The sequence below is a fragment of the Molothrus ater genome, chromosome 1, assembly GCF_012460135.2.
Source record: "Molothrus ater isolate BHLD 08-10-18 breed brown headed cowbird chromosome 1, BPBGC_Mater_1.1, whole genome shotgun sequence".
Classification (NCBI taxonomy): domain Eukaryota; kingdom Metazoa; phylum Chordata; class Aves; order Passeriformes; family Icteridae; genus Molothrus; species Molothrus ater.
The window spans coordinates 26623979-26649497 of NC_050478.2; the positions used below are offsets into that span (position 1 = coordinate 26623979).

The following is a 25519-nucleotide window of genomic DNA, read 5'->3' on the forward strand; positions in this document are numbered from 1 at the left end:
CATTAAAGGTGCTATGCAGAAATAACCAAAAAATTTAGGCTGAAGGCACTGGACATTGACTTGTTTACAAAGCAGATGATGTGATCTAACTTTCTAGAGGAACACATGATAAGTTTTTATTTAAAAGAAAAGCACTGTCTGGTGTTGAAAAAAAGTTGTGTCAGTTTGTAAATTGTTCCTCTTTTCTAGTATGGAAAGCTAAATATTTTTTTCTGAATGAGGGCAATAAGGAAAGTTAAAAAGTAAATGTGTACAAAAATACAGAATGAGTAGTCATAGCAATAGAAACTTCTGCTTGGTTTTCTGGAAGACATACTTATGCCATCCCTTTACATTTTTTCAAAAGCTTCAGGTGTGGTTACTTTGATTTTTAAAATAATCCTCACAATTTAAAGTTCAGTTTCAAAAGTGATTATATTGAAATGCTTGCAGAAAAAAAAGTTAGGTTCAGTGAAAATCAGGGGTTTAATACAGATGACTGAAGCAATTAGTACATGTCACAGTTGAGACCAAGTAGTTAATGGGAGATTTGAAAAAAACTAGTGCACACAATAGATTTCTATTTTAGCTTTTATAGAAGAGGAAGGCAAATACATATTCTTTGTGGGAAGCCTAATCCTATAGAAAAGTCAACATGAGAAAAGACATGCTGAGCTGTTTGGTAAAGGAATTTTAACGTACTTTGCATGGGAAGTGCATAAAGGTAGCTGGAGTAAGAAGCTAAAATAATTAATGGACAGAACTTTTAAACATTAAAGTAATGATTTGCCTTAACATTCACAAGTGAGTGGGTGACAGATGCTGGAAATGGCTGTAAATTTCCTACGAGAGGAAGAAGAAATACTGAGGGAAATCAAGACCATACCTGAACAGATGATCAGGATATTAGAATGTCTAAAGATTAGCAAAACTTCAGGGGCAGATGGAGTCTGTCCCAGAAATGAAAAACCCAAGAACCTATGTGAGTAGAGGCAATATCACACACATTATAATAGAAAATACTGGTAGACTTAAAAGTGGTGAGTAGAAACGGACAGAAAATTAATGATATTTAGGGATCACTTCTGCTCTTGAGGACAGTGACAGCTAAACATTCATTTTCAGATAGGTATTTGTTTACAGGCAGAACTCAGAAAGGGAAAACATTTAATTGTTTTAAATAGTGGTCTCAGATTAAAAGTGAACTAGGGAGAGGAAGAAAAGCATGTAAGGGCTGATGATTTTAAGAAGCTTTGTCTATAGCACAGTATAAAAGACAGGCCAGACTTTTAAAAGGTTTTCTAGCCAGCCAGCACCTCTTTGCATGTATATGTTCCTGGGACTATCCTTTTCAGAGCTGGTGATTCCTTGAAGTGTTCTGAAGGCTCAGAGGTACCAGGAAGGCTCTGCATACGTTAGATCCACAGTAGCATTGGTGCCAGATTGGGTTAAATATTGGTCACTGGCAGCTGTAGCAACCACTGAGACCTTCATCTTATTTGGATAAGGGAAGGTGATTATCTTCAGGAGATGAAAGAGTTCTGGAGTTATCAGGTAATAAAAGACACAAATGAAAGCAAATTACTTCAGCCATTTTGTGAGGGTCAGTGTACTGCTAATTTTCAATTACTGGAGTGACATAAAAGGGGAGCATAAGTAAGTAAACCAGCAAAAAGTAGAATTTGTGTAGGATTTAGCATTTTGATGCAAGTAAGCAAAGTAATTCACACTTACTTGGGACAGCTTGGCAAGCAACTTCAGCAAAAAGGGTGAAAAAATGTAAGAGAATTGTAGGAAGAGCAAGAAAAAGCAAACACCCCCAAATCACATGCAAATTAACATTAATCAGGAGGATGATCTAAATGAAAGAATTATAAGCATATAACTATTTTTTTACATAATTGTTTATGTAATAACAGCAAAAACCCAAAGGGACATTAAAATTCAAGAAATACTGCATTGAGTATAAATTATTTTAGCCTGCTATAAAAAAAAATCACAAAATCTGTAATACCAAAATTTCTATTGTCTGTGTAATTTTTAATCTTCTAGTTATATCTTGACATACAGAGGACGCCCATATAAAAATATATGGGCTAATAATTCTGGAAAGGAAAGCATAAAGATCTGTGTTTATTTTAGCCACAGCATTTATTTCTAAAATGAAAATGAAAATATGTATGCCACCAGTTATGGCAACAATCAGTCATAAAACTTAGTGATGAACAAAATGCCATTAGTTCCATATTTAATTTGTCATTGACCTACTCCATTTAAATATAAAGCTGGTTGTTTTAATCTAGCAGATCTGCCTTGTCTGTGAGCACATCCCCTGAGTTTTTCTTGTCTAGTAGAAATGTCAAGATTATATTTTGTCTCTCTGTTTTTCCAGTACAATACCTCTTACAAGATCCACAGCTCTTAACAGCGCTGATTGATGACCTAAGACCAAAAGTCTATCAAAGTTAATTGTTTTGATCAATCACCCTCTCCTCTGAAATTCTGGACTTGTGGCTTTTCCTTCAGTAAGAAATGATTTCTGTTGTTTCCTCTTTACAGAATAAGGGAGATAGACTTTTAATCAGACATCACCACTAAAGAATGTGCTCCTCAGGAGAGAGAAACCCAGTTTTCAGAGTCAAAGAAGATTTTGAGAAGGACAGATCTTGCTAAAGGCCTCAGAGAATTCATGAGAGCGCAAGCTCAGAGATCTTAATATTATGTTTCATGGTTCTGGAGTTTGAATGTCTAAACTGGGAGGCTAGAGGCTTTACCCAGAAGGACGGACCATGTACCACAAAACCCAAAATCTACAGACTCACTGGGAACCACTGGGGAGACTATTTTGTGTTGTTGGTTAGTAATGAACTTTGTATTGTTGGTTAGTAATTTGCAGCCTGAATAACAGGCTGCAAATGCTGAGGTGGGTTGGAGGTGAGAGTGCAGAAAGTCTCCCCTTTCACAGAAAAACACATTCTGCCTAGAGAAAATGATGGCAAGTCCAGTACACTATTATCCCTTAGTGTTTCTGCTGTAAATAGTTGCAGTAGCTTCCTAGACTAAGCAGATTCTTTCTGCCATCCCATTGTCATTGCAGACATCAACTGATCACAGATGCCAGATCTGCAGCCTTTAAATCTTCCAAGTCAGACCTGCTTAGTTTGCTGACAAAAAGAAATTTCCCAATTCAGTACTGTGGAGTCAATAAAAATGTAGCTGTGGCAGAGCAAGGTGCATTCTCTTCTCCCTGATGTACCATAATCATCAAATTGTAAGCTAAGATACAGTTCCAGAAATAACGTTGCTTCTAATAGTTGATGTATGAAGCGGAAAGAACATAGTTAATTTGCAGAGGTGAATTTGAGCTTTCATGTCCATCAGACAGGAAAATCTGGTTTTGACTGCAGACTGAGAACATTTTAAATGGAAACTCCTGATGGAAATATATATGGAATGCAAAGAAGTGTTTATATGGTCAATTTTCTATCCAGATGAACTTTCTTATTTCTTCCTGTCAGTTTTACTGGGACTTTGTATTCATTTCCTTGCAGTTTTTCCCTGTATATTTCTCTGACTGTAAATTTTTCATGGTTTCTTGTTTTTTACAGAGATATTCTGTGTCTTGCTGTGTGAGAAACAGCACCTCCTTAAAGACTTAATATAGGGGTTACAATCCAAAAGACAGAAATATAGAACTTTCATTGCAATATTAAATTTCTAATTTTTACTTTAGTCAGTGTTACTGTACGGGTCTTTCCTCATAGAAACAGTGATTTGGGACAACATCTAAACATTAAATTAAGTCTTTAAGATATTTTCAGGGACTGCACCCTAAGCTGCATCCCTACAGGCCAGGTAGTGTCATTTTTGGGTGTAAGAAGCTTATTGCAGTGGAATTTAAAATGTAAATTTGAGTATTTAATAAAAATGCATGCTCTTGCTTTCTTCCCTGTGACAGATTTTGGTTGTTGTTTATTCACAAGTGGTCTTCAACTGCCTTGGATTTACATCATGGTAAGGATAGGTGTGTTGGCTCTAACTGTGAAACAGCTGACATACAATAACTGAATATTTTGTGATTACTTGGTCAGGTATCAGTGTCATCACAGTTAGATAGATACACAGCTAGCTGGCAGTGCAACTTCTGCATGGCCACATTTTTCCCACTTAGATATCTGTACCAAGATGTGCCACAGTATCTTTGGCTGGTTCTTCATTCTTAGCAGATGGCAGGAAGGAGCTGTGCATAACTGGCTTGGATACCTTGATACCAGGGTATATTTTTTCAGAAAATGATATTCTTGGAGGTTATAGAGGGTTTTTTAGAATGTTGTCCAGCAGCTGCAGATGGAGTAGGCTGAGAATTTCTTGACAAAGCTCTTTTTATGAAGACTGAAGGTATTGACAGGAAATGGCTTAGTGAATTTGAGTTTCAAGTCTTAAACATATTTGTTTGGTTCAGAAGGAGCTTCTTTAGTGCCAAGAAATGAAAGAGAAAAACTTCTGGGTGCAGAGCAGGTGAGGTGGTAGTATGCCCACCATTTACACAGTTGGTTATTTTTTGTTCTTCCAGTACAAATCTACTTAAATGTTGGCCATAAACCTTGGCTGCATTTTAATATTGGCTGTGTACTTGTGATCTTTCTCTACTGATGCTTAAAAAGGGCATTGACTCTTCCTTTTATTTGATTTCTGTCTGGAGCTATAAAATTAATCTCCCAGTGTCATGCTGCAATGAACTGTGTCAGTGGAAGAGAGATAAGTTTCATTTTTTTTTGCCTTAAAACTTCTTCCAAAGTTACAAAGAGTTGAACACATTTACTTTCTCTTTTCAATTTTAACAAAGCCCTTGTCCTTTTTCTGCATTTCTATTTTATCCATGTCATTTTGGTTCTTTTGTTTTATACTTCACATTTTTTCCAGACTCTTTTTTTCCCCTTCAAGCCTAGTTTATAGTCTCTGACAGGATTCTTTCTATGCTATCTGCCAAAACATCTGTTCCTTTTCTGAATAAAAAGCTTGCTTCTCCAGAAAAGTGTCACTCGGGTCCACACCAAGTATAAACCTTCATTTCTCTCTGTGACTTTGCCAGTGATGGACCAGCACTGGGAAGCTTTGCATTCTTGTCTATCTTGTCTCATTTTTCATTACGCCAAATTCAGTAGTGTAATGGGGCAAAAAAATAATTTGTATTTAAATGTACACATTTCCTTTCAAAATATGCTAGTACTTAAATGTACTTTCTATTTTTAATCTTGCAATTAATTCCTGAATTTTTAATCGAAGCAAATACTTATTAACTTCAAATTGATTCTACTTAAAATAAAAATCTATTGCCTGTTCTTTTCCGCCAGGACCACATTTGAATTACGACTCTTGCTGAAAATCCAACACAACTGTCCTTGATTCTTCTTGGATTCATTTTGGCAATTTTACAGTTTTGCAGTCAAAAAAATAGTCAGAAAAATTTTGGGTTGCTGTGAGAAAATTATGTAACTTTCAGTACTTTGGTAATTCTGATGCAGTTGAGCAACTTATTTCTATTGTAAAGTTCTTAGACACCTTTAGGAAAAGTTCAGTATTTCAAAAGATATTATTTTTATATTGTGTTCCCACAGATAATAAGACTAACATAACATTTTATAAATGGTCAATACTAGCATTTAATAATTTAAATATTTTTCTTTATTATGGATAAAGTATTGATTCTCTATGTTGTGAAGTAAAGGAAAAAAATTATTTTTGTATGTATTTGTCTGTGTTATATTTTCCTCTTGATTTATTGCTGAGATCATTGACCTTGGACTATAACAACACTAAGAAGAAGAAGAATACTAAGTCTGTGGTGAATAATTTTAAGTTCCTGCAACCTTTAAGCTTTATTGTGGTAAATAACATAAGACAAGAATGGATAGAAACTTCCCTTTGGACTGCATCTGATTCACTAATTCAGCCCCCTGAAATTTTAATTAATTTTCACAGAAATTAATGACTATTTTTTTGCTATTTTTTTGTCTTTGCCAGAAATGTCTTCATTCTTTAGAGGAAACAATGTGTATTTCCATTGTAATATTTGTAGTAGTTACTTAGGGGTTTCCAGTGTCAATCTGATATGGGGATGGGGAAGGGGAAACACATTCTCTTTCATTGTTACCTCTCTCTGCCAGACATAAAGAAGATTTCTCCAGGTGGCAGAGATTTGATAAATGCTGGGAAGCTGTGTAAAGAGAATTGCTAAGGAAATTGAATTCAGCCCTTCTCTGTGGCTTGATCCCCCCTAGAACAGGTGGCCTGGCATGCTGGCCACAAGTTCCTGTTGACTGCCTCCATCCAATACCTCAGTACCCTCGTGCTGGGGATTTGTTTGTGGAAGCTGGCAAGCTGCCTTCCTGGAGGAGATGCAGCAACAGAAACAGGGCTGGGAATGGTTCAAAAGTCCTGAGTCTTTTCATGGCTCTTGTTGTGTTTTGCTGGTTCTTTGAAATGCTTAAGAGAATTTGTGTGTGATTTGTTAAATGAAAGTTTGTAAATTCTTAGTCAAAGAAATATTTTCAACACAATACACTTTCTCAGTCAGCTTTCTGCGTGGACTTGCATGTGTCTCTTACCAAGATCTTAAGGCAGAGGGAGTTTTTTAATTTTTGGCTTATACTTCCAAAAGTATTTATTTAAAAGTCATTTTTGTTACCTATGTAGGCCTGTCTTAGTGTGATCAAGACAACAGAAAATGAGAAGTGTTCTCAGTCCTGACAAATGTCAATTATTCATTTAATAAGTTGCCATTGACTGGGCTATTCAGTAACCGTGTGGAACAGATTAGAACTTCTGTTTATGACAGCATAGTTCAGGAGTAACTCCAGTAAAGTGTAGTCAATGTATCTATTTTTATACTAGAAAACCAGCATTCTCTTTTTGTCCCTTGAGGTGCAACCCAAGTGGCTGGAAGGCCATCAAAATGAGAACTACCTTTAGTGCCTTCCTCTGTGAAGCCTGAACTCAGTTTTCATGGGAAATGACTCCCTCCAGGGAACAACTACAGTGATTTGTATTGACTTTGGCAGATCTACATTTTTCCATGGATAAAAACGAAGAGAATAGGGCTCCGACATTATAAAAAAATTCAGTACAGACCTCTGTGCAAGCTGTTTCCTAAACCAGTTAGCACAGAGCTGAACAGTGCCCCAGTTGAGGTCTAATAGGTGGATTTCATTATCTGCTGCACACCTTCATGTCCGCACTGTTTGTCTGCTTTGAAGGACCTTGCTAGTGTTTCTGTCTGAGATATTAATCAGTACAATCTCAGGGCAGTAGACACTGCATTCCAGTTTGAAATAGCAAAGCCCTCTAAGTACTACAGAAAAGTAAATGTAGTCTTCAGTCAGGTTTAAAACAGAAATGTGGTTCTAATCTTAGTTACAGATATGACCCTCAATCCTGTAATAAAATGGTATATATTGACAAACACATGTAAGAGGCATGAAACTATGTGACAAACCATAACAGTATTAGGCACTTGTATTTACAGGAGAATTATCATCAGTTTAATGTGATTTTAATATGGCAGAAAACGTACAGGTAGAAGCTTGTGTTCTTCTGGTTTTAAGCTTTGCAATAAGACCTGAGTGCATGATAGATCATACTGCCTTTATGTTTCTTCTTTCTTAGTTGGCAAATGTTAGTCTGAAATATAATTGAGTGTAGATTTGAAAATAATCAAGGAGAAAGTTTAGATTTGGAGATACAGAATTTAGAATAACCTAATTGTACTCAGAAGAACGATTCAAAGACAATGTTCTCCATGTTGTAACTTGAAATTTGAGGAGGAGAAAAGCTTTTATTCCTGTTATTCCTGTTTTTTTTTTCTGTAGGATCCTTTTTTAGAATGAAATTCAACACAAAGTGAATCTCAGCTGGTTTTGAATTATATTACCATCTGGGGGAAGATTTTGAAACAAGCCAAAACTAACAGATTTTCACCAGTCCCTTAAGAATTCTAATTGCCAGGAGTTGGGCATTTCTTAGGAGCAAATTGACAGTGCAGTAGAGTGAGTCTGCAAGATTTGTCTTGGCTGCAAAGTCTTCTTGGCTGGAGAGACTTTTTTTGATTCATGTAGAATCACCTAGAGCTCGGCAGATATTTTTAATGTTTCTAGCTAGACAGTTTCTTCTACTTCATCTGGAAACTCTGGCCAAAGCTGCAATTAACATTGTCAAATCTGAGTGTACTCTTGATGATGTTGTTGGTTAAAGCCAGTGTTGAGCAGAGAGGGTCAAGTTGCATGCCCCGGGGGCTCTGTCGTGTACTTCGGAGTCCCTCGGTAAGGATTAGCAATTAAATTACTAGTGAGAGTCCAGGAAAGGTCAAGAGTGATTAACAATCTTTGTTCCATTGGTTAGTGGGAAACAGATGTAAAATGAAGTGATGATCAAAATCCAATTCCTAGTAGATATTTTACATCATAGACACCAAACTCCTAATGATCCCTTGTTAGCAATCTGATTAGAATGGACAGTAATTGAACAGGCATGGAAAGCTGCCATGAAGCTGCTACTGCCATTCCCCATAACCAAAATCACTGCCATTTTCGGTCTCAAGGACAAGCTGAAAGTTTCAGTCTCTCTGAATTGTATTCTGTTTGGTTATCTTTTACCCTGAAAGAAATAATAAGAAACCATACTTTGGACCCAAAATAAAGCTGAAAATTATTTGAAGGGCTCTGAATGCAGAATAACCTTCATTTTAACTCTGGAAGGTTTTGTTTGATATTTTTAAATATATGTGATTGATCCTCAGCTGGATTAATCTGACATGAATCTGCTGAAAAATTAGTTAAGTAGTAGTCAGTGAACCTGGAAAAAGATCCAATTCTGCATTACTCAAAGTACACAATTATATTTAAGTTGTTTTAGAGAAAGTACTGCAAAATTATGTATATTATACATACAAGGCCTGCCCTTCTTTTTCTTGTCATCAGATTGCTTAGGATGAGGCGAGAGGTTGTATGTTAGGGGCTTGGAATGAGTAAGGGTTTGGGGCTAGGGCTTAGGTTTCAGGCATTTGCCTAGGGTTACTACCATGATATAGCAAAACCTTAAATTGCAAAGCTTTGTATTCTCATACTCCTGTAACTCATGCGTGATACAATGTCTTTCTTGTAAATATGATATCTTTGACAGCAAGTCTGTGTACATGCTGTTCTTAATGGAAAAGCTGTTCTGAAATTACCAGGAGATCTGTTCTATTAATTCATCAAGGAATATTGCTGGATTACAGTAGATAAAAATTCTTCCATATTTTAACAATAAAATCCAAAAGATAAATGGACAAAAAATTTTAATGGATGAATAAAAAGCTTAAATATTGTGTAACAAGTACCAGCTGGACTTTTTTTTCTCTTCTACAGTCTGTTGTCTTAGTTGTCTCTAGAGCAAACTATAAGAAATAAAACACTCTAAAAAGCTAATAACTTGAAAAAGTTCTTCTGGTTTCCTCTAAGTTTATAAAAATTATATAATTAGATTTTTATATATTAAATTTGAAACAATAGAAAAATATTCTTGTTATTAACTAGGTAGCTTATATTCTACCCAGAGGTGGTGTTGATTGGCTGCTGAAAGATAAAGGGATTCACAATTTGAAAGACATTTATAATGTCTTCCAAATTGTGAATCCAATGTTATTTCTTTTTTATTGTGATTTTCTAACCACATTGCAACACAATACAAGACATGAGTATGATTATTGTCACTATCATTTTTTGGCAGAGGAACAAATCAAACATTTCTCATTAACAAGGGCAGCTTTTCCTGCTCCTGTAGAAAACTGAGACCACTTAATGGTCTACAAATTGTTTTCAGGCTTCTTGTTGATGCAATTCACTTCAAAACTGACTTTGTTTCCTTGAGCTTCCATCCTTTTTAAAGTGGCATTACGTATAAGCAATCATTGGAACTGGCCTTTTCACTGGTACATACTGGATATGACATGGGAAAGAGAAGTCCAGAGATTTGTACTAGCTCTTAGCTCTGCAATTGAGTTAGGACATCACTAATATTTCTTGTTTTAGCTTTGCCTTTGTCAAATCTGTTTCAGTGAGAAATCTTTCTAGGTCAGTGACTACGTATGTTTAGCTTCTAGTACACCTTAACCCTGACCAGAGGGAGGCCTGTGAGCATTGCAGTAAGAGTAATAATATATAACATTAACTAGAGGTTATGAAAGGATGTCTATTCTGAAAATACATTTAAGAGAAACACAAGCAGGACTGTCATTTACTCCCTGAAAAAATGGAACTGCTAAGCATTTATATTTAAATTAAATGCTTTTATGAGTTTATTGAATATTATTTAGCAAGTATATTATAAGGAAGATGTTACCTTCTGCCTTAGAATGAGGATATTATTGCTTTTTCATATTTATCTTTTGTATCAGCATTTGGCAGGTAACAAATGAAATTTGCTTGCTAATGTTAAATTGTTTTGTACTGCTGCTCAGGCACAAATATATAGAAGGATGAGACAATGTAAAATAGTTATTTGCGTTTTTGGGCAGACAGATGAATGTAACAGTGATCTTGATCTGCCCTTGATGAAATGTTTATGCTATGAAAGGCAAAGCACTTAATTCCTGTCTGAATCACTCCACTGAAATCTTGTTCATGCAGGAGGCTGCATGAGTGGAAATGCAGAGAGAATTGGCTCAAATATTTCAGTGTGGTCAAGGTGTTGATGTTTAGAACTGTCTGAGGTCAAAGCAGAGCAGACTTCGTGTATCAGTCAAAAAAGATGAAGGCTTCCTGAAACTTGATGTGAAAAGTTTTTGTTTGTCTATTCATTTTTTGGAGTCCGCCTCATTTCCTAATTTGAGCAGATTTTGGACAAAGAATGCCTGATTGTCGCTGGAACCTGAATTTTTTTATACTCTAAGAATATGAAAACAGGATCTTGAGAAAGTAATGAAGCCCAAACTTCTAAGGATTCCAGCTTAATTTTCCAGACTCCAGTGGTCTCTATAAGTTTAGAAAAAGCCTTCTGGCAACCAAGATTTGCAGGTCTCACTTTACTCTAAGCCTGTTTTGATAGACCAATTGAATTTTTTTACATACCTGAGAAGTTCTTGGGATACAAGGTCAGAGTAATAAATGTAATGTTTTATTCTTCATGAAGGATAAGTTATGTAATTACATCACTACTTTATTACTCTGCAGTCATTTTGTTACTATGCAACTTAAAATATTTTTGCCATCAGCATTTGGAGAAAGCTCATAGGTGTGTAGCACTGTATTATAATCTGCCTGTAAGACTACATTTTTTCTACTAACCCTATCTAGAAATGCAGATAGATCAAGACACTGGAACTAGTTTTGAGGTTCACTGGTAAACTGAAAATGCACTGTATTTGCATTAAAATTGCTGCAGTATTTCTCTTTATGAGCTGAGTTAATACTTGCTAATTGGAAATGTCTGGACCTTTTATGAAGGCTGAAGGCTGGGACAGTCTCTGAAGGATTTATGAAATTGGTCCTCAAGTCTCGTTGAAAAAATAGAAGTCTTTCTGTTATTTGAAGGCATAAAATAAATCCCAAAGATGTAAATTTACTAGACCTTGGACTGTCTTGTATTTAACTTGCTTCAGTACTTCTTAATAAGAATTTAAACTGATGTATCAGAGCTACTCAGGAGAAGACTCATGGCCCCCATAGACAAGTTCACAGTGCTGCTGATCCTAGAAGCTGGCACGCTGGAGCAATACTCATGTATTCTCTTCCTAAGTTTTTTGTTACCGTGTGAAAAACTTAGCAAAGAATAACCTCCTTCAACTTATGTGTCAATGCCCAAAGGACTCTTAACTCATCTCAATTTAAATTAATGACCTTAGTGATAGTATTAGCAATTGGACCATGGCTCTCATGAGCCAGCTATTTGCATATGGAATTTGATTAATCCTGCTGGCTATCAATTTTCACTTTTAATTAGGTGTGATACTATTGCAGGAGAAAATACAAGACTACTATCAGGCAGCAACAATGTTGATTTTCTGTTGAGTATTCTATTCTGTTTGTTTGGCTGTGTAATTCCCTGGCAATGTCTTTCTGGGTCAGCTCAGAAAGGTACCAGAGACCTTAAACCAGGTCTGTGCAAGTGATAGTCAGTGATAGTCAGCACAAAGAAGCACCATGTAGATTGAATATTAACAGTTTATAGGATGTAGAGAAATTGGTTTATGGTATCCCCTTCCAGTACTCAGTAGCTCTACTCCTCTTAATGGCATAATAATCTCTTATAATGCAGTGTCCAGGGTCACATAAAGACCAGCTCTGCAGGTAAGTGTGGCCAGCACAAGGCTGCTTGGTTTCCCTGCATCCAGACTGAGCAAGTGTACACTGATGATAGAGTCCTACTCAGATTTGGATCAAGACTAAATTTTGCCTGGATCTTGTAAATATGTAACATGTGGTGTCTCCTAATTTCCAACAGGCCAATCCATATTTCTTTGACACCTTTGCACTTTGGGAGCATTGCAGCATGCTTGTGTATGTCATCGCCAGGAAAACAATGCTCAGCACTTGGCTCGCCTAGCAGAGCTGGTGCCCACATGCTGCTTACTGCTGAGCATACCCCTGTAAGAATTAGCAGACCTTGACAAAACCATCAAGAAAATCTCAATAAAAATTAATTGAATACACTTGCAATAGAATAGCTGCTTAATGCTTCCCTTCCTTACCAGAACAACTTCAAAGAAATACACCTCTTTCCTCAGAAATGAATTTTAATAGCTGTTGATATCCACTGACCAAAAAAATGAAAGAGCAATGCCTATTAAACAAACACAATTAGAAAGGCAGTTTGTTGTTGTATCTGGTTAAAATTCAAAGAAAAGAAACCCTTCTTCTTTGAGATCACAAAAGACTTCTCAGAAGTTAGTACATGTATGCAGCAAGGGCATAAGGTGAAGAGGAGGGCATAAAAGCTAGCAGGGATATGTCAGACTCTGAACATTGGAACAGCTTCCTCTATGTTTTTAAAATGCCTTTCCTGAAGTATTCAGCTGTTTGTAATCAATGAATAACACATGGTGAAGAACAGGGAATTTTAATGAAAGGAATTTGTATTTTTGCTATAGAATTTCTTGTACTTGTAGGAGCCCTTCCCCCTCCCCCCTCCCTCCCCCAAGCATCTCATGTAGATATAAAATTCCTTTGTGTGGCAATGTGCACCCTGCCAACATCAGTGGGAGTTAAATCTCCTCAAATGGCATCTTTGTTCAAATTCAGATTTCTAGGATGCACCCAAGAATATCTGTGTGGAAAGTGACTCAGCTGTATCAACATTCTAATGCTTTTCTCTGGAAAAAATATAGCATCAGACACAGGAGCAACAAACTCTTTGGGTGGATTTAATTTTATTTAAATTTTGCATTGACTGGATGACTGGAAACGTCATGTAGAAAATGAGCAATGTTAACAGTGCACAGTGGTCCATTATATAGTACCAGGATATGTCAAGTTATAATATTTTTCACTTTCCTCAGAAGATATGGCTACTCATCTGATAATGGATATTTTTTTCAGTGTGTTACACAGAAAGCAAACTATAGGACAAATTTTGATTAAAATGTTGCTCTGTGGTCTTTCATATAAAATCTAATTTTATTTAATATTACTTTCTACATGTATGCAGAAAATGGCAAGCTAATATTAATAAAAGAAGGCTTACAGGAATGTGGAACAAGAACAATAGATCCCTGTCAAAATTTATTTACCTAGCTAGACTTTCATTTCAAAGTTAGCAGCACTCTGTGATACTGGCATAATACAGCGGTTTTAAAACTCTGTTAGACATTTTTAACCCACTTTAATTTATTCCATGGTAGTTTAATCCCCTGCTGAATGGGGATGGGGTGAATTTTCAAAAGTCATAATCCACTGAAGTAAAAAATCTGTAATGACAACATAGACAGCAGGCTTCAAGAGTTTAGTTTAAATCATTTCCAAAAATGTTAAACTTAGGGCAAGAGTTAATAGGATATTTCATACAGTTATATTTCAATCCTTTTCCAAATCTTTATACATTCACTTGCATCTCTGCCATCAGAAATACTTGGGCTCGATTTCTGTTCTTTTAAGGCAAAAAACAGAAAGCTGTAAAATTCTAATGCAAAGATTTTCACAGGGTATTGTAACTCATTGGTCCTTTGGTTCACAGAGTTTTATATGTGATAGCACAATATTTTCTAAACTGAAAGAGAAATGACCTTTTACAAACTGAACACCTTCCATTCTATCTTAACTGGGCACAAAAATGAAATTAATGTACATAATATCATACTGTCTTCATCTTTCTGCTCATCTAGGAATTTTATGATTGACATTATTGATGGGTGAAGATTTGGCCCACAAATTGATTGGGAAAAGTTAATGCATTTCCTATGTACTTGAAACCTAAAGTTTTACACTCTTTCTTGACTATACCTTTGGAGCTGCCTAGTTCTGGAAGTAGCTGTAATGCAGACAATACCTTATTTTCTTTAACCAGGAAGCTCCTCTAGTGCCAGCCATAGATGATTGCAGCTTTGCCTGCCTCAGCATGCAAGCACCAAGCTCCTGCCTGAACTCCACAGGAAAAATCCTGCCTCCTTCCTCCGTTTTGTTGTGTCATGCTGGACCAGATTTTGGGTGGCATCAGATAAAGCTGGCAGGGGACTCGTTCAAAACAGGATGAGAAAGTTCTGAGGGTCTGAAGTAGAGATGAGGTGGTAGGGTGTTTCACATGGTAGAAGATTCATACAGAAACAGACAAGTGCTTGTAAGCTATATTTATTGAAAATGAAGAAATTTGTAGCCCACAACTTAAGAAGTCTTTGATCTGCAAAGGCTTGAAAATGAAAAATATTTTCTGGTACAAATAGTATGTTCTTCTCCTCATTTTGCATTTCTTGATAAAATCAACATTTAGCCATTGTTGAATGCATGGTGCAGGACCAGATAGGCTTCCATTTTGACTTCCTAATTCTTTCAAACTCTTAAATGAAATAAACAATGGCAATAATTTCCTTTTTTTCCTTTTTGTCCTCTAAAAGCTATGTGTTTGGAGAGAAATAAATGAGTTATCTTTGAAAACAACAGTGATAGCAGTGCCTGTCTTCACTCCTACTTTCCAGGAAAAGGGTGGAACAAACTGTAGGGCTGGCTTTTCATTGCTTTCTGTTGTGGTTCTGTGATTTTGATTCTTGGTTCAAAGGTCCCAGTCTTATCCAGGCAGATAGAGGAGCCTGGATGTTTAATTCTGAGTCTGATTTCCACTCTGAAAGTTTGTGAAAGAATAAAGAAAATCTTTCTATATATCTGACTGTCACGAGGAGAAGGCAGCGCTGGCAGAATGAAACAGAGAAAAAAAAAGGAGGAAGAGAAAAATATCCATTAGGACACTGCTACTAGAAGAAGTGTCTCTGTAATTACAATCTAAGTCTGATTGATTTAAAGTACCTATCTGTCTCAGATGACTAAACACTTCTTAAAAGCCTGCTTACCAAACAATTCTTAGTCACTAGTGAACAAAACAGGATCAAGAAGACTAATTCTTCAGATTCTAAATACTTGTGAAAATCTTTCATGTGATTAAATCAAACTCAAAAGATAACAGAATAGTACAAATCTATACTGTTTCTCACAGGAAATTCCTCCAGATGGGGAATTTCCTATATCTAAAAGGAGGAGCAATACTAGCAAGTGTGCATGCCTTGGTGTATGAGTACCATATAACTTCATCAGTTTCAGCATGCTTACAGATGTACAGAGAGAAGTGCACTTCAAGCAGGACTGGAGAATAGCAGAAGGCATTTACACAGAGCATTCATTGCCCTGCTGCCAGCCTGCAGCCTTTGGGTTCTCTCCATAGAATTGTCTCCAGGGCAAGTTATGTACCCTAGGTCAGATTGTTCTTGGTTAATATTGGGTGACTAGGTGAAGAGCATTTATTCAATTTGGAAAGTTCATCAACATTCATGGAAGTAGAGGACACAATCCATTCTGTTTCTCTCTTGATTATGGAATAGGCCTAGAATTCCAGGTGAATGAATAGATCAGTGAATCCCACCCAAGATCATGGTCTGGACTGGCAAAGGATATGATATAATTCAGGACCTAATAGCTGGCAGGCCATCAGATTTTTTCATCAGTCTTTTACCATTCACAGAGCTTGTGGCAGTGTCACAGCCTAGCCCATAGTCCAGGAATGCAAGTGAGAGGAAATGAAACTCTAATTCTTAAGGATTTTTTTTGGGACCAAATACTTAAGGTGCTTTACAACCTTTGCATTTCCTGAAAATTGTTTGAGACTAGCTAGTTTTCAGATTTACTTGTAAGGTAACTTTCATTGTGTAGAAAGCCCTGCAAAATTGTAATTTTTGCTAGCTTTTTTCTTTTGCAGAACACCCATTCCAATATCTTAATATTTTATGATAACAACTGTTAAGAATTATAATGCACCCAAACAAAGCTGTGTTGCTACTGTTTTATTAGTACCCTCATCTCTCTGTGGGTACAAATTTTCTAATTAGTCTTTGATTCTTAGTCAGATCTCAAAGAGATATCAACTGATACAGGCACTGTGATTTCAATGATGTTAAATTTCACTGAATTTTTATCAGCTGCTGTCAGCTGAATTTATATCAGCTTCTTGTCTTGCATAACTGCTGTTGTGTGAATAATGAAGAAAGCTCAGGTAGCTACATTTTTGTTTTAACAAGGGTAATTTGAAGCAAGAATGATAGCTCATAGATTAAAACCAGAAAAATATAGAATTTAAAGCTGAGCTGAGCAGAGTTAATAAAAGTATCTTGAATTTTGTGATTCCTAAGGATGTTCTATACAAAAATTGCAGTTACAGTGTGTGTTAGGTTCAATTTCTTAACCTAAAGTTAGTAAAAAAAAAAAAAAAAACAAACCTACATTCCCTCTGTTTTGTGTGACAACAAATTATTATTTTTTATGCTTAAATGAATGATCCAAAGTGCTTACTTTAGAAAATATTATTAAAAACTTCAGAAACTTCTTTTTAAATGGTCAATAATCAATTCAGTGCTCTTTTATGACCAAACCCAAATAAAATACTTTGAATAAGTAGAGAAAAAAGACTGAACAAATAATGGGAGGCTATATTTGCAGTCATACAGGACCATGGTTGTGCTACATCCTGAATACCATGTACCATTCTCATTTTAAAAACAGAACTGGGAGTGGAGAGGACAAAAAGGAAATTCAAAGTATAGGTATAGAACAACTTCTGTACAGGGATTATTTGCATGATTCAGGAGGCTTTTAGGGCTGGAAAAGAGATCAATATCTGATTACTATTATGAATGGATATAGTTGAGGCATGTACTAGTCAACGAGAGGGAGAGCTAGGAATCATCAAATTTTCCACTCAGTGGTATTTGTTGAAAAAATACTTAAAGCATAGCAACAAAGAGAAGTAATGAGGAGCATGGGAAATTTGGATAGAGGCAGAACTTTCCACATGAAGGGCTCTCCAAAGAAGGTGTCAGGAGTCAGGTTCAAAACAAACCCTAGGAGGAAACAGAGCTGTCGAGCTCATTGCTGAAGCATCTTATGATCATTAAATTTTGCAAAGTGTCAAAGTGATCAAATGAACAGAAGATCAGTCTGTTTAGAGTTAGTGAAACAGAAATCTCATTTGTTCATAGATTTCTAAATGTGATAGCATAGTATTGTGAAATTGAAAGGGAAATGATGAAACAGAAAACATACACAGAAACAACATCTAGCAGAGGAAACTAGAATTATTGGACAGCTGGAAGGAAATTAGGGGCCTAAAATACACTTGCCATATTCTTGAAAGGCATCTGCAAGGCACTTGCATGCTCTTCTCCAGGCATCTCTTATAGTTGCTGTTGGAGATAAGATGATTTTTCTAAATGAGTCTTAGGTTTGATCCTGCATAGCGACTTTTGATTTCTCATTTGACACTATAGATCATGGGTTACTGTCCTGTTTGTCAGTCTCACCTGAGTTTGCAGACTTTTTGAATGACCAACATACATCCCTATTCTTTTCATGTTTAGCAAAAAGGTTTGTAAAAACCAGAGAGGCCTGTTTCTATGAAATATCCATGTATATGGTTTTCTGTTTTCATCCTTCTTTCCCAAAGTGTCCATTTAAGAGGTACAAGTCCTTCAGTGTGTTTCACTCTCTCCCTTTATATAATGTCTCCATTAATTTGCATTCTCAGTTTCTTTATTACCAAATACCTGTAGAATACTGACTTTGACTTTTCTGGAAATTATTCACTGAATAAAATATTTCCATGCCACTGCTAACTTCGTACAATGTGTAGATAGCTGCGGGAAGAAAAATGGATCTAAATGGAAGAGTAAATTTGGTCTTGTTTTCCCTCCACCCATGGCATAAACAGGATGAATATAAGGACACTGGACTCAGTGACAACTTTCTGTGTCCTGCCCTGCCTTGATAATGGTCCAGCTTATTGTAATGTCCATCAGTACTCTCCTGCCTTTGTTGTCTCTGAGATACCTTATCAAGGAAAGGAAATTCTGAATTTTTTTATACAGAGCATTTGCAAACACAGTGCTGCCAAATTCTTACAGTTCTATGCCAATAAAAACAGTCTTGGTTTTTGATTAGTTATTTACCTGAGAGAGATTTTCCACCTTGAGTATTAGATTGTTTGTTTGCATTTTCATTTGCTCTGAAGTAGTCATGTATTCTGAGAAATAAATGCATAATTTCTAAACCAATACTGTAATTATAGGTAATGAGCTGTAGTAGAGCCAGAATAAAAGGAAAAGAGTGAGAAATCAAGATGCATTTTGTACATTTTTTAATTAATATTTTTTAAAATCTCAACCTGATCAGTCTTTAATTAATGTTAATATACCTGTGGTTGATTTTACACTGAGAAGATGACCTAAATCACCAATTGAGGCCTTCATGGTTTCCTGAAATTCCTTTTTAACTTCATTTTCTCTGCTCCAAATGTTAAGGTTTAACTTGGCAAAGAATTCACGGCTCAGTATCTTGAAAGAAAACTCCAAAACTTCTGAGATAAATAAAGTGCCTATCCTTTAGGGAGTCCTAAAAGAACTATTTTAATTAAAGAACTATATTAATTAAAATATGCTTAATGAAGCAAAACATTAAAAAAATTCATCACCCTCAAAACATAGGCTACAAAATGAATGGAGTATTCTATTTTAATACATTAAAAAGTTATTTACAGATCAATTCCTGTGTTCTAATGATACTCTCTGAAATTGTGCCCAGTGAAATCACTGTCTTTCCTTTTTCAAAGAAGAAGTAGAAGAAATGGAATAACAAATTGTCAGTATTTTTTGAAGAAGAGTCGTCAGGCAGTAGCAAAAGCTCCTGGTGCCTTTTTGGTATCAGTAAACTTTACTAGGTACTGTAAATCCATACTTTCCAGTAAAAGTACAAGAGCAGAACCAAATATCAGTCTGCCATGCTTAATAGGTGCTTTTTCAAAGACAATTGTAGCACTAGATAAGCACTTCTAAATGTTTTTGCTCCTTACTATTTTTCTATACAAACATTTCTGGCATTCAGAACCACTTCTGACTATGCAGTCATGGAAGAAATGCCCCTACTCAGGCCTTTTGCAACACTGATTTATTGCACTGCAGTGGTGTTTTGGGTTAACACTGGTGAGCAGCTAAGCACCTCACAGTTCTTTGTTTACTTTCCCCCTTAACCCCGTGGGATGGGGAAGAGGAACGGAACAATAAAAACGAGAAAACTTGGGAGTCAAGATAAAGAAAAGTTTAATAACTGAAGGATAAATAGAAGAAGAAGAAGAAAAAAAGAAGAAAATAAATCAGAAAAAGTGATGCAAAGGCAATACTCAACATGCAACCTACTCCAGTGGGTAGAACGATGACCAACCAGTTCCTGAACAAAAGATGGCTACCTCCTCTAAACCCCCTACTCTTTTAATTGCTAAGCATGATGCTACATATTATGGAATATCTCTGGTGAATTCAGGTTCTCTGCTCAGCTGTGTCCATTCCCAATCCATTGTGCACCTCCCCAGTCTATTCACTTGAGAAGCTGAGAGAGAAATAGAAAAGGCCTAGCCAGAGCTAGAACATCAGTGTGTTACCAGGTCAAAAGTCCCAACCTCAGCACCATATGAGCTTCTATGAAGAAAATGTACTCCATCCTAAAAAGAGCCATTAAAACTGGGTTTCAAATGTTTCATCTAGGAGTGACACTTGGCTATGGAAAAGGAGACAAAACTGGTTAGCATGAACTAATTGATAGAGTATGTAAGTTTCTGAATTATATGCAGGGATCCTTAAGGAAGAGGACAAGAAAACCACCATAGAATTTAGGCTGCTCCATGTTTTATTACTCACTTCAAATTATCTCTTTTTCCATGAACCCCTAAAATAGGTCTATGTTTAAGCTTCACAATACTAAGTGCAAAACCTCATACTTTTGCATGGTCTTTCTTGTATTATTGCAACCTTGTGTTTGGAAAAAGAGAGATTGAAGAAAACTGAATCAGTTCATGCGAAAGAACTGCTGCATTTGCAGAAATTCTATTGCACAGCAATGCTCTGTGTTATTGGGTGTGTGGGTCTCTGAGGATACTTCTATAGTGTATAGTATACTAGCAGTATATGAAAAAGCAGCTGGATGGAAAATGTTAGCGAAGCACAATGAATTCTAGAGCTTTTTTATTAACACTTGTGGGCTGCTTTTTAGTGCTAACATGGACTCTTGACTAGGAAGGACAGGTTCAGGCCTGTACTCACGAATGCAAACAGTTACCCACATTGAAAACCATAAACAGAGGTCTCAGGACAAACTGCACAGCCAGAAATCTTTCAGGTATTACAAAATCAATGACAATAACAATCAGTTGTATCTGTTAGATTGGATATGAAGCAGCATAGAATGCATATGGCCTAAATCATCCATTTCCATGAAATATGCTGGCTTTCAAAAAACCACGCATAGGATCAGCCATCAATCATTTCAGAAAATTTCCTCCCTCTCCTGAGTCTTCAGTTTCACATATCTGGAAAAAAAGAGAAACATATTTTCAAGGTTTTTAAACTCTTACATATTGTTACATGGAACTGGTAGTCTAATTCTATGAAATGTAAATCATTAGATGAAGAGAGGAAAACAAAGGAAAAACAAACTGTAAGAAAGAAAATGAGAGTGGTAAGCAGTCTGTATCCTATGTACAGATTGCTGGTTTACTAGCTCTGCTAGCTAACTGCTTTGATTCATTGTGGGTTGATAGATTCATTTTAGACAGGCACATTTTTCCTTTTAACCATATTTCTTTTCTTATTTTGCCCTCCTTCCCCATATGCCACAGAAAAAAAAAAACCATTCTGAGTCTCTTTCTCTCTCCCTGTGACATCTTCATTGCTGCTTCATCAACCCTCCATCAGTGCATTTTATTACAGCTTCTCTCTTGGCCTACTGTGTTATTGCTAAGATGCAGCTATGAACTGGCTATCAAAATGCTAGTCTGTGTTTTAATCCTTCTGTCCATTCGAAAGGGGGGGACGTTTTCTCTTTGGCAAAATCCTGAATTAAATCCATATTTTATCTATTATCCCTACTGGCCCCACATGAAATGGATTGGGCAGGTATAGTGTAGGATGAGACAGATTTATTTACCTATTTAGTTGCTGTAAAAGGCTGGGGGCATATCTCCTGTGTGATCAGTGTATTAAGACAATTTAGACTGATTTTATCTATGTGTCTTCAAATGACCTTGGAAAACTACTGAAGTTAATGAAAGTGTGTTTCAATTTCATGATTGTTAAGAAATGAAAAGGCCATGCTGTGATAGATATCCTCCGTGACATATACCTCCAGTTGTACCAGTAGGGAGGGGACATGATTTAAATACTTTCTGGTTTCCAATGGGTTTTCTAGGTATGAAATGCACTCAATTCATTTTTAAGTGAAGAGAAAGATATAACTGCAAGTATGATAGAAGCAGATAAATCAGTGCCAGAGCACAGAGGAATAAAACAGGCATATTTGGAATCTCACATGTAGCCATGAAAATGGAAATAAGAAACTTGATGGCCTCTTCAGAGCAGTGCAAATGTTAAAAAATTGGGCAGTGTGTGAGGTGCAAATTTTAGGGGGAATGAGACTACACGTGTTGTCAGTCCTTTTCCATCCACCCTGCACAAATTCCAGCACTCCCAGGTATGCTCTGTCAGAGCTCTCTGCCAGTGCTGCATGTTAGACAGCTGCGAGCCTGCATCTGTTCTCTGTTTTCCACTCAATTAAAGCAAAGAGAAAAAAAATATAAATAAGACAAATGGCTCTGACAGTAAATTTTGTGAAAGCCTATGTCTGAAATACATGATTTGGTAGGAACTTGGTACAAGATTTTCTGTTCTTTTAAAATGTGATTTTGCAGGCTTTTTTATTACTGCTTTTAAATTGATGCCTCTATTTTTTTATTTTTGTAAATATACAAAAGGTTTTCTGTCTTACACAGATCTCTGTTTAATTTGGGGAGGAAATGGTGAAAAAAGAAGTGAAGCCAGAAAGGAGAAATGCTTGTCATATTAGATACAGACAAGGCAAACCAGTAGTTGGTCTATAAGGGATTGTTAGAAAAGGCTGTGACTCCTCCTGCATTAACTGATGTGGAGTACACTGTATGTACAGCTGTCAACTCAAAACTCATTAAATTTTCATTATTCTGTTATTTATATTATAGTTGTGACTGAAGATCCCAGTCAAGAACATAGACCAATGAGTATTCATAAAAGGAATAGGGAAATTGTATTATTATTATTAGATTCATAATGACATGGACTCCAAGCATGGTCAGGCTGGCACCACCAAGACAGCACCCTGACAGTGGACTCCAGGGGCAGCAAAAGTTAATGAATGTGTCTCTGATGGTGGAAGACACAGCAATCTTGCAGAGTGAACATTCAAGCAAGAACACTTCCCTCTGAGATGCCACATACAGCCTGAAGGATGACAAGACTGTGTAACTCAGTTTTTGTTATGCACTCATCACTTACAGACATCATAACAGACAAATAATGTGAATATCTGGGATTAAATCTGAAGGCCAATTAAAAAAAAATGGCAAAGGAGAATTGAGTAATAACTTCTTGGAAAGCATAGGAAAACAGACATTTCTCTTTTGGTTTACTGAGTAGAGAGGTACAATTTAATTTCTCAAAAAAAATATTTCTCTATGATTAAGAAATCTGGTTATTTTGGTCTCAGTTGGAAATTATGGGGTTTGTATCACATATCTCAATATATTGTTTCTTTCTTCTTCCCTTCTCTTTTAGGTTACCTGTGCAAATTTAACAAATGGAGGAAAAACAGAACTTCTAAAATCAGGAAGCTCCAAATCCACACTAAAGCACATATGGACAGAAAGCAGCAAAGACTTGTCCATCAGCCGACTGCTGTCACAGACTTTTCGTGGAAAGGAAAATGATACAGATTTGGACCTGCGATATGATGCCCCAGAAACTTATTCTGAGCAAGATCTCTGGGACTGGCTGAGGAACTCCACAGATCTGCAAGAGCCTCGGCCCAGAGCAAAGAGACGGCCCATCGTCAAGACTGGGAAATTTAAGAAAATGTTTGGCTGGGGAGATTTTCATTCCAACATCAAGACTGTGAAGCTAAATCTGTTAATAACAGGGAAAATCGTTGACCATGGCAATGGGACGTTTAGTGTTTACTTCAGGCATAACTCCACTGGTCAAGGGAATGTATCTGTGAGCCTAGTGCCCCCTACAAAAATAGTGGAATTTGACTTGGCACAACAGACAGTGATTGATGCCAAAGATTCCAAGTCCTTTAACTGTCGAATCGAGTACGAAAAGGTTGACAAGGCTACCAAGAATACACTTTGCAACTATGACCCTTCAAAAACCTGTTATCAGGAGCAGACCCAGAGCCATGTGTCATGGCTCTGCTCCAAGCCCTTTAAAGTAATCTGTATTTACATTTCCTTTTATAGTACAGATTATAAACTAGTACAGAAGGTGTGTCCTGATTACAACTACCACAGTGACACACCCTACTTCCCTTCAGGGTGAGGACCAACTTGTGTCTGAGACTGAAGCCTGGGGAATAAAAGAGGTCGAATAACAGGGCTGTAACCTCAAGGAGGAAGGCCACATCTATTGCCTGGAATGTGTCTACCTGCTGCTGCTGATGTCAAATGGCTGCAAATATGTTAGTGGAAAACAATCTAATGTAATTTTTGCCCAGTCAGCTCCATGTATCCATCTAGGTGTAAATCACTATGGATTTGAAATAAAACCATACATATACACAGAAACACACACACACGCTTTTCAGCTCACGTTATTGAGATTCCTGTTAAGAAATCTTTCATTGTCTGATATCTAAGGATTCAGCATAACCTATCATCAAGCAAAATGGATTAACTAGACAGTACAAGGTTTCTAAGGCAGACTGTTATGGAAATCTCCTTGAAAGTCCTTTGAGTACATGCCAATCAATAATCCCCACTCATGCATTCTACTGCTTGGAGCAGCTGTACTGGTAAATAATACTGTAGGAATAAGTACTTGTTAAAATGGGAAAAAGTGTGTTTAGAGTTCAGTATTCTGTATTGTATGAACACGGCAAAGTGTTGTGACTTTTCCCAGCACACAGTAGGCACATTCAAGGTGGTGTTGGTGGCTCTTTTTCCATGGAGCAAGCCCGTTTCTAGTAAAGATGGGCAAACATTTGGAATTTACATGTGAGCAGACATTCTGGTTTAATGTTTCTCTGACTCTTTAAGCTCTGATTCTTTAAACTTGTTTGAGTTTAGGCCAGCTAAACTACTTAAAAACTGGAATTGATCTCTAAGAAGGAAAATGCCTGGCGGAGAACATGTAAGTTATAAGTGGCTGTCTTATCTTTATTACAAAATATTGTAACAAATTCAATATCCTAGTCTTCATTTGTATGAATGGTTTGTATTGTACATAATTTAACCAGTGTTATTTGAGCTGCTTATTAATATTAACTTGTAATTGTCTCTCTGCTTGTTATTGTTTAAAACAATCAAGGAAATGAGGAATCCATTTTATCAATGTAGCTGTAAACTCCATTAAAAGACAGAACTATGTACAAAGCATTTATTCAGCTAAAGTATTGTTGAAAGCTATACATATACAACATTACAGTCTGTCTGTATTTAGATATTTTATTTCCAGAGGAAAAAAAAATGAACTGTACATAAAAATAAAAAATCTTAAAGTTGAGTTTCAATATGTACTGTGTAGATAGTAGTTTAAATAGTTCTGACAAGCGGGTAATACTCCAAGTCTAATATGATTTTCAATATTGTCCCTTTGCATATGTACATATATAGACATCTATTTATGAATTTGTGTGTGTGCATATTTGTGTGTGTATAAGTACATGTGTGTGTGAGTGTGTGCAAATACATATATATGTTGAATACATAAAACTTTCTGAAGCCCTTTTCCTAGCAAGAAGATCTT

The 25519-nt window shown here is 36.4% G+C and overlaps 1 protein-coding gene across 2 annotated transcripts in view; it reads left to right on the forward strand.

Moving 5' to 3' along the window:
• NXPH1 (neurexophilin 1) overlaps positions 1 to 25285 on the forward strand; it is a 138180-nt gene extending 112895 nt beyond the window's left edge. For both annotated transcript variants that reach the window (XM_036406868.2, XM_036406869.2), the window contains exon 3: positions 23333 to 25285. In XM_036406868.2, coding sequence (XP_036262761.1) covers positions 23333 to 24094 — 762 coding nt within the window. In that variant the 3' untranslated portion in view covers positions 24095 to 25285. The remainder of the gene's footprint in view (positions 1 to 23332) is intronic.
• The last annotated feature ends 234 nt before the right edge of the window (positions 25286 to 25519 follow it).